Source organism: Ammospiza nelsoni, chromosome 14 (assembly GCF_027579445.1).
Source record: "Ammospiza nelsoni isolate bAmmNel1 chromosome 14, bAmmNel1.pri, whole genome shotgun sequence".
Classification (NCBI taxonomy): Eukaryota; Metazoa; Chordata; class Aves; order Passeriformes; family Passerellidae; genus Ammospiza; species Ammospiza nelsoni.
In genome coordinates this window covers 1,547,386-1,559,345 of record NC_080646.1, presented here as the reverse complement: position 1 = coordinate 1,559,345, position 11,960 = coordinate 1,547,386, and the positions used below count along the sequence as shown (strand labels likewise).

General features: G+C 43.3%; 1 protein-coding gene across 1 annotated transcript in view; it reads left to right on the top strand.

Moving 5' to 3' along the window:
- IQCH (IQ motif containing H) overlaps positions 1–11,960 on the top strand; it is a 61,209-nt gene that overhangs the window by 11,107 nt on the left and 38,142 nt on the right. Inside the window, exons 4-12 of the mRNA XM_059482581.1 lie at positions 115–231; positions 563–657; positions 982–1,090; positions 2,433–2,552; positions 8,107–8,218; positions 8,884–9,012; positions 9,364–9,578; positions 11,079–11,393; positions 11,697–11,888. Coding sequence (XP_059338564.1) covers positions 142–231; positions 563–657; positions 982–1,090; positions 2,433–2,552; positions 8,107–8,218; positions 8,884–9,012; positions 9,364–9,578; positions 11,079–11,393; positions 11,697–11,888 — 1,377 coding nt within the window. The 5' untranslated portion in view covers positions 115–141. The remainder of the gene's footprint in view (positions 1–114; positions 232–562; positions 658–981; positions 1,091–2,432; positions 2,553–8,106; positions 8,219–8,883; positions 9,013–9,363; positions 9,579–11,078; positions 11,394–11,696; positions 11,889–11,960) is intronic.

Genomic DNA, 11,960 nt, shown 5'->3' with positions numbered 1-11,960 from the left:
AATAGTACAGAAGTATGGGGAGTCACATGGATCCTTTTTCCTGTATTTAGGAATAATTTAATTTGAATTAACCTCATAGGGTTTGGTCGATTTTTGTCCTAACTTGCTTTTTAGATTCAAGAAGACATTCAGAAGCTTAAAATGGAAAAAAACAACTTGAAAGGAAATGCAGAAGCTGTGGATATTTGTGACCTCAGAAAAGCAACTGACAGGTCTGAACTTGGGCTGAGAGTAAGTAAAATAGAGCAGATCCAGACAATTATTCTGTTTTTAAAGTCTGTGTTAATAATTCACTTGGTCCACTTATTTGTTGTGTTACAAAATCCCTTTCCAATCAGCAACTGATGAGATTATTCAGACATTATAGTTCAGAATGATGCCTCCCTTTTGTGGGTCATCAGAATTAACTGATCTTGATCAGCCAAAATCAGATTTTTAGTCTGACAGAGACACAAAGTTTATCAACTTTTCAGTCAAGCAAAGACCTGGTTGCCTAATGAACCAAGTTAAATAAAACTAATTTCCCTTGTAGTAGGCTAAACATATTTTTTCCCTCTAACAGAAACAAGCTGAAAATTATTCCAGTGTTATAGATGGCCAAGAGTTAACTCTTTCTTCAGCTGGTAATAAAGTAAATTCCAAAGAGCCCCCTAAGTGGTAAGTGAAACAGATGTTTTATTGCAGCAGGACACAAAAACTGAGGTGACATAATAATGTAAAGCAAATGGGAGTATTGACCTAGAAAAAGTTAGTTTAGTCATTCCCTATTTTGATTTTAAGTTAAAAAAATATGCAAGTGTAAATGCAATTTTAAGTGTCTTCAGCAGTGCTCTGCTAACTTGTGTGATTTTACTTCTGCAAAATGCAAGTTTAAATAAAAATGCAGTCATTTGGATAGAAGTGGGTGAAAGCAGAGTGGGTTTAGCAGGTGAAATCCAAGCAGTGTTTAGGAAGCTCACTGCCTGTTTCTGTCCCCAGCAGGAATGCTGACTTTGGAGCCTGTGAGCAGCAGCTGGTCCTGCCCCCGGTGCCGCCCCTGGCTGTGCAGAGGAGCAGCAGAGCAGCCCCACGGGTGTGCCAGGGCCCCCAGGTGTGACACCCCAGCCTGATGCTGCTGCACATCCATGGCTGCTGGGTGTCCTGTGCATCCCATAATGCTCTGGCTGCCGTGGAGTCAGGCTTTGATATCGGGGTTTGATATCAAGGTTTGATATCAGGGTTTGAGAGCACCCCATGATGAAAGCGTTAAAACTCCTCAGCAGAAGGAGCAGCTGAGACAGGAGCCCTCTCCCAGCCCAGGGTAACATTTAATTTGGGAAAGATCCCAGTGTCATCCATGCAGGGTGGAATTGGCCCTTCCCACCCACCCAAGCTGACAAAGCCACTTTATCAGGTGGTTTTTTATTAATAGTTCCAGTTCTTGTTATCCTGTGTGGCACCTTCCCCTCTCTATTGATCATTTCCCTGTCAGCTGAGTGAGGAGTTTGCACTGGGAACCATCTCCTGCTTTAATTGAAAGGTGCTCAATTCCCCCAATTCTGGTTTTAATAGCACCAGCAGTTTCCTCCCTGCATAACGGTGTGTTATAGTAATAAAATAAATACCACAAAAGCACTGATGAGGTGAAAATTGAACTTTCTGTCTCTGTGCAGCCATGTGGCTAAAAGAGTAATTGGCTTGGATAATAACTTGTGTTCTTACAACCCCAAATCTAAATGAGCATCTCATTGATACATCTGCTTGTAATTACCATCAAAAGAAGAGAGAATATATAGTGCAGATAAATAAATTAAAGCATTTTTACTGCTTTCACAAAGTAACACAGTTCTTCAATACTTCAAGTACACATCTAATGATTCTTGAACTTTTTATGGCATATTTTATTTCTAAAAATTGGAATTTTTCTGGATTTATTTTTACATTTATACAAAAGAATATGCACCAAAATATTTTTAACTTAAGAAACTTCTACTGTAATAAAAACATAGGGCATCCCTCTGGGGTTTATAGGTATGCTTTAGGTGTTTCTTATAACAAGAAGAAACTTTTAAAGTCTTTTTCTGCCCATTGGGATTTAAATCATCATTATTTTTATTAGCAGAATAGTTGAGCTCATTCCATGCAGATCACAGAGTGCATTAAGAACTATATTTTAATTCTGATTACTGTCAGGGGTTTTTAATTCCTCATTTACTAATGGTCAGGTTCTGTGCCTGCATTGATGTGTCCATTTGGATAAAAGTTCCACTCCTTACAAAGTTTTCCATCTAAGCAAAGGCACTTTGCTGTTTGCCCAGTTCTGTGTGGAGTCAAAAAATACCAATTTTTATAATTATTTTGCAAATTTACAACTTGTTAGCCAGTTTCTACTTCTACACACTTCAGCTCCAGTGTAGTTATTTCAGGATTATCCCTATTCTCTATTTCAGCAGCAGGTGGAAATGGATTTTAAAATCATGCTTGACCCAGAGAACATGGAGAATAAAGCTGGTTTAAAACTTCCCACTGATGAGACCAGGCTGCCACTTATAGCTAAGAAAAAATCTGCTCCTGTAAGTAACTTTTATTATTTTATGGGTTTGTTGTATGCATTGCTTTACACTATTACAGTTAATATTTACTAGTCCTAAATAAAATATTCACATTCAAGTTATTTCCTCATAATTTCCTGCTTTTTGACATGGGTATTTAAGGATCAGAACATTTTGAGTGGTGATACGATACTGGGGAAAACAGATCTGAAATGTAACAGGTTTATGTCCCAAGATCCCAATCCAGCAAAAACAGGGATGTGCATGGTCAGGAATGTCAGGAAAATCAGGCAGAGGAGATCAGCTGGAGCTTGGGGACTTCTGCATGTGACCACAGGTGCAGCAAGAACTAAAAGCCCATTCCTCTCCCTGCTCTAGGAGTGTTCAGATTGTGCAAGGTGAAGTTTTGATTTTCCCAAATTTCCCTCCTGCAACTGCAAATTTCAGTTCTGCTGCCAGTTCTGGAATTATTCAGCAGCAGTTGAATGTAAAGATGATATTTTTAGCAAAGAATGCTTTCAAAAAAAAAAAACCAAAAAAGAGTAGGCACATCCATCCCTCCAAAGAATCAATTATGTTCACAAATTTAGCACAGCACTCTGGTCCACACAGCCAATGGTCTCACATGGGGATGCTCTCCTAAAATTTAATTTATGTGGCAGAAGCATCCTGCAGCAAGCCCAGTGCTCTAGGAGAGATTCTGGGTGTTTGGTTTTAAACAACACAAAGAGAATCTGTGAATGGCACAGTTGTGAGCTGCCACTTATGAAAAAATGATTTTTGGAAAGCTGTTGCCCAGACTTGAGAGGTGATTTGTGTAACCCTGTGATAATAGAGTTAATTAGAAAAAAGCATCATGGCTAATAGGTTTTTAGAAGCACTCTAAAACACTCACAGAGAGGAATATTATCTGGCTGCAGAGAGCCATGTGTTTTACCACTCTCCCTGAAACATGCACTGAGCACAGGGAACTTGTGGGGGATTTAAACTGCAAACATTTAATGTGAATTGTGAATTGCTCAGGCTCCCAGATACATATTTACAGTTACTGAGGAGCTGACAGGCTTAAAATCCAAGCAGGTATTTCCTCTCTAATTTATTCTCTTCAAAATTTTAGGGCACAATGTGTGGTTTGGGATGTTCTGCCTTCTCTGGCTGTAAAATTTTTGCAGTTGCTATTTGCTAGATACATTTGTTGTTAAAGGGAGCGCTTAAGGGAGGGATTTTATGTGATCTATACGATGATACCTATGATTATTAGCGGTAAGGCCAATGAATCTGGTGCAGTTTCAGGGGCACAGTTTGGGTTCATTTGGGTAAATTTCCATTAAAGCGGCTGCGGAAGGGGCGGCCGGCAGGGGGCGCTGTCCGTACGCGCGCGTCCCTGCGCTGTCCGCGGGCTCAGGAGCGGCTCCCCAAAAAAACCCCAGAAATCACCCGCATCCGAGCAAATTCCAATTAAATTCCAAACTAATTGCTTGTCTCCCTCCATTCAGGAGTTTCCAGCGAGGGCTGAGCGGCTGAAAGAGTTGTGAGGTTGAAAAGTCGGGGTTGGAGGTGACCTGAGGGGTCAAGCACAAATCTACCCGGACTTTTTATTATCCTGCCATTCCACTAGTTGGAAAAATTATTAGTCAGGGTTTCATTGTTTCACCAAAAGTGATGTCTTTTCTTCTTCTTTTGGTATTATAAAGTTGCTGATGCTGGGTTTTATTATAGAAACTAAGAACAATTAACTGTTGCCCTTTTGGACCTTTTTGGGTCTAATAGTAATGCTTCATCCTCTGCCAAGTTCTGTAGTTATTTTAAAATAAAGGCTGTAATTCTGTTTGAAACACACACTGGGCATCACTTTTTTTTGCAGTTTATATCTGGATGAGAGATGAAAAATGATGAGTGGATAATTATTAAATATGTATACTTCCCATGGAGTATCCAGCCAAAGGAACAGTAATCTGAATTGCAGCAAAAATAATTCTGATGCACTGCTGCAATGTAGAAAAGATTCAAAGCTCTACCTTCTGTTTTCATAGGGCTGCTGTTCTGTTATAGAATTATACTGGCACTTTTGGGTCCTTGTTTTCTTATAAATGTATATTATACTGTAAACTTAGGAACCTTTTCATTTATTCATGAGGTAGAATTTAATATGGGGATGATTTCTAGCCTTTATGAGTTGCATCTTATCTAATGTGGCTCTAATGGTGATGGCAGTGATTCTGAGGCTTTTTTTAAGCTCACTTGTTTGAGCACAACCATTCTAATCATATCTTCAATTATTCATTCTTTATTCAGCATTTGCATGCTGCTAATCATTAACGCTTATCCCTGAAAGTGCATTTATTTTCAAAATTATAAAGCAAAGCAGGGAAATTCCTTTCATTTCAAGTGACTGGAGGAAGATGTAGAAGAAATCCAGGTTTTTTGGTGGCCCAGAGCTGATTGTGTTTTAAAGCCAGGCACGTGGCTCTAGTTACAGCCAAAGCAGAGTTTGGCAGTGGTGGCAGGATGAGACTTAAACAAATTGATGTCACACTACAGTAAATCAAAAGAAGCTCCTTGCATTTGTATTAGGGTGTGGGATCATAATAAGCAGCACGGTGATTGAATAAAATCCTCTTGTCACTAAAAATAAAAAGGAAATAATTGCTGGGAGAGAGTTAAGGTAACAGATGAGTGCAGTCAGCATCCTCTCAACCTGGAAATGGGAGTGTGAAGGTCACCCCATCTCTCCTGACAAACGCAGAACGTTTTGTTGGTAAACAAATTAATCTTTTGAAAGGTCACCATTTGTTTGAAGTTTTTATCCAGTTCTTGTCGTGTGGAATTGGAGCTGGAGTGTGATTTTGCCAGGCAGGGGTGCAGGCAGAGCTGCTGAAGCTGTTTGTGTGCAGCCCAGCGTTCCCTGCCAGCTCTGTGCCTGCTTGGGATGCCATGGGCTGCTGCTCACAGCTGGACAGGGAGGGAGCTCACCCTGAATTCCAGGCAGGGATTGATCCCACAAATCCTGGCCCTCTGCCCACCAGAGAAGCATCCTGTGCTTCAAGGCAGCAATTATCTGCCTCACTCCCTTCTGTGCTGCTGCTGCTGTTTGACAGAGCAGATGTGGGATGCACCAAAGTTCTCCCTTCGTTCTCTGTCCCACCTGTTAGGGAGGAGTTCTGATGGATCTGGGTTTCTGGGTGAGCAGGAGGTCAGGAAAGGGGCAAAGCTCAATTTTTTCCAAATTGACAGTTCAGAGCCATCTCTGGCTACTTTAAGAGCTTAGAGAAGGTAAGGATAACACAAGATCTGTTGTTAAAGATGCAATTCCAAATTTTTCCAGTTAAACTTACCCTCTCCAAGCCCTTTCCTGACGGGCTCCTGGACATCCTGGAAAGTGGCCTTAGTTCCATTGGTTTTATTTTGCTGTGCTTCCTCTTTCCCTTTATAGGGGTGAGTGCTGTGTCCATCAAATCCTGGCAGGAACTTCTTAACAGCAAATCTGACAGTTTGGAGAAGATTAATTTATCATTCCATCTATCTGTTATATCCCTTTTTTCCCATCGCTATCAAGCCCTCAGATTTTCTGATATTTATTTACCAGATCTCATATCTCTTTTCCTGGTACACAATACTCTTCTTTCCTCTGTATTTAATACCAATCTCTGTTTCTTTTACTGGAAGAAAAAATACTTACAAAGATATTTACCAAAAAACCACAAAAAAAAAAGTTCTAGTTAAATATTGCTAGGTAAAAAGAAAACAAATAGAGAACTAATCAGAAAAATCCCCGTGGTGTTCCAACAAGTGCCCTATTTAAAATGAAGCAAGAAGAAAAAAAATTTAGAGAGGTTTATCCACAGGAGAAAAACACTTTAGAAAGGGTAATAGAATTGTTTTCCTTGTGTCCCAGGTTAATTACACTCAGAAGCACTTGAAATGAAAAAATAGTTTTTTAGCACACTCCAAGCATATTTTAAGGCAAGTCAGCCTTGGTCTGCCCTGCAATTTAAGAGCTCCCTTCCAGCCCTGCAAAACTGAATTTTAGAAGTGCTCATGATGAAGCAGTGATGTTAAAACTAAAACCTTTCTCTTGCAGTACTTAATGTTATGTTTGAGGTCTTATTATGGTTGTGTTGGTGTAATTTTAGTGGCAGTGACTCCCAGAATGGCAGCAGCTGGGCAGTTTTGCTCTGGTGTCTCCCTGAGGTCTCCAGGAGGGAGCCAGAGCAGCAGTCAGGGTGCTGGGGGTGAAGGGGTGGGCTGGCATTTTCATGGGGAGCTGCTCTGGATCAGCTCCCTGTGCTCCTGTCCTGCTGATGATGGCACTGGGCAGTGTCAGTGAGAGATTAAATTAAATTCCATTTCTGTCCCATCAGCCCTTGTTCTAACACCACACCTGCCATGGACTTTATAGAAATTAATGGATGCAGCGCAAAAGAATTAAATATCTGTCTCCAATTTAAAAAAAAAATCAAAACCCCCAAGCCTCCAGGCTGCTTTTGAACTCACACACTGCACCTGAACTGCTTTTCCTTGCAGCCTATTCCATCTCTATGAACAGAATGAAAACAAATATATTTCATGTGCTGTTTATCATAACAAAACCTCATAACTGGGATTTCAATTAGGATAAAACTGACCAGGAGTTAAATCAGTGCTGCCCTGCTGCTGCACCAGCAACAGTCTGGAAGAGGAATCACTGTTTAATTCAATTTCTTACCTTTTTATCTATTTTTGTTGTGGCCTCACCAGACTGCTGGGTTGAGGGTGAGCAGGAAAATGTGGATTATGATTTCCTTTTCTCAGTATCACTTACATGGCAGCAGACATGAAGTTAACCTTTGTTCATGGTTATTTCTGTTTTCTTGGAACACCAGGACGTGAGGATTCATCCACCTCCATCCCTTAGAACAGAACGTTCCAGAATGGCCATAACTGAAATGAGGGCCTGGGATTGCTCTGAAAGGTTCTCTGTGATGATAAAAAGTGCAAATTTTCTCTCCCTCATCTCTTGTGGGCAGCACTGTTAGACAAACTGGGAGGAAAGATTGGAATAGTTAATTTGGATCTGTCTCATTTCCCTCCTGGGAGTTCCTTCTCTTTTTAGAAAGTTGCTGGGTGCTGTTATTCAATAATTAGGACACAACAGTGCTCCAAGATCCCAGTCATGGCTTGGATTGCACTAAAAGCTTGGTAATCACTCATTAAAAGCTAATATTTTAAACTGTTTCTTTCTCCTTCTGCTTCCTTGCCTTTTGTATGCATTTTATATTTTTAACACTGTTTTGTCAAGAAACACTGCTCAGTTTTAAGGAGAGTAGTGTAAATACAAACTTCCTGAGATCCCTTCATTAAATAGTACACAAGGCATCAATTAAATTTAATTAACTTTATTTTCAATGACTGAAACAACAACAGTAGACAATACTGTAGCATGTTCACAAGTAATAAAAGGAGTGGTGCACTGTTAATTCTTAATGAAACAGTCACAGCAGAAATTCTATTTATTATTTATTGCTGCAGGAGTAGAGGATGTGTAAATGTGTAAATCCCAGATTCCCTGTGTCACAGGAGGTTCTGTCTCTCCCAGGTGTGCAGCCAGAGGGCAGGGAAGGATCCCACAGCCCCCAGCCCTTGGGCTTTGCCTGCCTTCCTCTCCCTGGGCTCTCCCTTGCCCCTGCTAGAGGGGGACACCCCAAAAGGTGAGTCCCAGAGGGCCCTGGGTGCTGCTGCCTCCAGCAGATGTTTGGGAATGGAATTTCCTGCCCCCTGCAGGCTTCCAAGAATTGTGATTTCAGACATTACAAAGGGTGGGGTGAAGTGGAGGGTGTGGAGTGTGTCCTGTGAGCATCACCCTGAGGAGCTCTGGAACTCACAGGGTTCAACTGAATTGTGAATCGTGTGTGTGGTGGAGGTTCTGGTCTAAATGCCACTCAAACTATCATCATTAACAGCTGGTTATTAATTGCCCAGTCTTAACTAGGCTTGCACTGTTTTAGCAATCAGTTTTTAGTGGGAATTGCATGATTATATTGTGCTTTGCAAGAGTTGATTCTCATCTATTCTGCATATTAAATTGCATTGTACAAGCAATGCAATTAATAGATATACAAACATGTAATTATAGATATACAAACATATTTCAGAATTAGCACTGCTGCAATATCTTACATGTATTTATCAAGTTTGATAGGCACAGCTCACCTTCCTTCAAGGTAAAATATTGACTGTTTAAGATAGGAATCTTTCAATTAAAGGAAACTGCTGCTTTTGTGGTGTTGATGCAGAACTTGGAATTCTTTCTTCATTGCCAAGAACTCCTTGTCATTCCCAGCTGGAATTGCTCAGGAGTTCCATCTCCTTGTAGGTGCCCTGAGCCCCAGTGGCCAGAGGCTGATCCTCCCAGCAGCACTGAGAGCTCTGCCAGCCCCTCCTGCCGTGCCCAGAGCAGCTCCTGGCCCTCAGTTCCCCAGGCAGCACAAGAAACCAGCTCTAGGTGAGTACAGAGCACTGCAAACAACCTTCAGCTGCACCTCCAGCTTCACTCCCAGCTTTTCTCTCCCACTCTCCATATTCTGCAGGGCACAAAGCACAGGGAAATCCTGTGTCTTGCAACTGGGTTGGAATCAGATTTCTTCATCCCTGGGAGGGTTTGGTTCCTGTTCATTCTGGGCTCCTCCTACCTGCACATTTCAAGTTTTAAGCACCCAAATCTGAAGCCCTGCCCAGTGCTGGGTGCTGGGAATCATGACTTTGACCAGATGATCAGGCTCCTGTTTGCCACATTGTTAAATTAACAACTGATAATGAGTTGATAAAAACTGCAATCCACGATTTATTTGTACAGGAGAGATCAGTGTCAGGCTGGACCCTGAGAGCACAGACACCATCACCCTCCCAAAGCCAAAGGAAGCAGTTTATGGCACATATTCCTCTAGTAAAGGGAGCATTCCATCACTCCCATCCAGCAACTCCGTGGTTTCAACAAGGAGATCAAGGCCAGAGTGGAGGTGTCCAGCTCAGCAGTTGCAATCTGAGGTGCACATTCCCCCTCAGACACAGGTAACTGATGGAAGGGATCACTCAGTGAGGATAATGAGGGTTTTATTTGTGTTTTTTTATTGTCTTCCCCAGGGCTGGTTTAGGGAGGGACTGTAAATCTCAGGAGGGTTTGAACCACATCCAGTAAATACTGAAATAAAATAACAAATACTTTGTGTATTCCCAATTTCTGCTCTTTCAAGTCTTCTACCTGAATTTGTCTGAGTTTTTTTTTTTTTCACAGAATCTTAGAAAATTAGTTTAGAAAGGATGTGAGGAGGTTATCCAGACCTCCAGGCAGAATCACTTGTACCTATAATATTGCAGACAGCTGTTTTCTAACCTGTTCTGAAAACTTTGGGTGATAGCAACCCCTCAGCCTCCCTGGGCCATCTGTTCCAGTGCTTAACTAACTATCTTTACTGTTATAAAGGAGTTTTTGAATGCTTCATCTCCATTTCCCTCACTGCAGTTAAGCAAATGTGGTGTTTCCCTTTCTATTTACAGAAGACTGGGGGACTTTGACCTTGACTGCTCAGTGCCTGCTCTTTGTTCCTGATCCCCGTGGAAAAGGGACATTTCTTTCTTTTGTGGATAATTACTGTGTTCTATGACAAAATCTCTGGAGTTTTGCTCCATCTTTTCAGACTTTTTGACTTTTGTTCTGTTGAGGAGATGTGAAAATGAGAAAGTAAACTTGAGAAATGGAGATTGTGGAATCATGGAATAGTTTTGCGTGAAAGGGACCCTAAAGCTCAGGGACACCTTGCACCATCCCAGGGTGCTCCAAACCCCATCCAGCCTGGCCTTGGGCACTGCCAGGGATCCAGGGGCAGCCCCAGCTGCTCTGGGAATCCATGCCAGCCCCTGTCACCCTCCCAGGGAACAATCCCTGTCCAAACTCCCATCCATCCCTGCCCTCTGGCAGTGGGAGCTATTCCCTGTGTCCTTTCACTCCAGAGCTGTAATACCCTCCCCATCTCTCTTAGTGCCAGTGAGATGTTGAAATAAATAAAAATAATTACCCAAAAATAGTGTGAGTGTAGTGCCCTTAGATTGGAAATCAGAGCTAATGGGTTGCTGGCTGAAGTTGCCAGGAGTTAGGGAGTGCTGGAATGTTTCTGTTCCAAGCTTTACCCCATTTGCATTTTTATGGAAGGATGTTTCCCATTCTCCTGGGAAAGGTGGAGGCAGCCTCAGTGCAGGAATGCCACTGCAGTTACTTGGTGATTTTAGTCCAGTGAATCTGTAAAGTTTAATTTTTAATTGATGTATTTTTTTTACATTGCTCAGAGTTTTGCATGACCCTGGAGGTTTCTGTGTGGCAGCGGGTGTGATGGTAGAGCTGGGCAGGATTTGTGGCTCTGGTGGACAGAACCAGGATCAGTGCATTTCAGATTCACAAATCCCCTCAATCAAGTCATAAAAAAATAACAAAAAAGTGCATTTTGACCCCTGATTTACAGCCCATCTGTGATTCTTCTCTTCCCACAGCCCCCACAAACAGCTCAACCCTTCCAGGATCCCTGCTTGGACATTGCTGTTCACCAGAAAGCTCCAGGTGTTCTGACCCTTCAACACCTCCATCATTCCTCCTGGGGGAGCACTGTGGGGTTTCTGGAACCCTCAGAAAAGCTCCTCAAAGACCACTCTGTCCCCCTGGCCACCATCAACAGCCAAAAGTTGGCACAAATCACCTCGGACTTGGATTTTAAAGAGAATCCCACCAAAAGTGACATTTTGTCCATGATGAAGAATCAGCCAGCTGTGGAAGAGACCCCAAATGGAGCTGGGCAGGGGGGCAGCACAGGGGGGCACAGCGGGGGTCCCAGCCCCGTGCCAGGCTCAGGCCAGCAGCAGCAGTGGGCAGCAGGTGTGACCAGCCCTGGGCAGCAGCAGTGGGCAGCAGGTGTGACCAGCCCTGGGCAGCAGCAGCAGTGGGCAGCAGGTGTGACCAGCCCTGGGCAGCAGCAATGGGCAGCAGGTGTGACCAGCCCTGGGCAGCAGCAGCAGTGGGCAGCAGGTGTGACCAGCCCTGGGCAGCAGCAGCAGTGGGCAGCAGGTGTGACCAGCCCCGTGCCAGGCTCAGGCCAGCAGCAGCAGTGGGCAGCAGGTGTGACCAGCCCTGGGCAGCAGCAGTGGGCAGCAGGTGTGACCAGCCCTGGGCAGCAGCAGTGGGCAGCAGGTGTGACCAGCCCTGGGCAGCAGCAGCAGTGGGCAGCAGGTGTGCTCAGCTCTTGCTGGCGCTCCTGGAGTCACCTGGCACGGCTGAGGGGTGCCCTGAGGGAAGCACGGCGCAGACACCTGGAGAATTTCTGCAGCAGGGCCAAGGTGTGTGCTGCTGGCAGCTGGTACTGCAGCGCTGCCTCTGCAAACATTCCTGCTCCCATCCTGCTCCCCTGT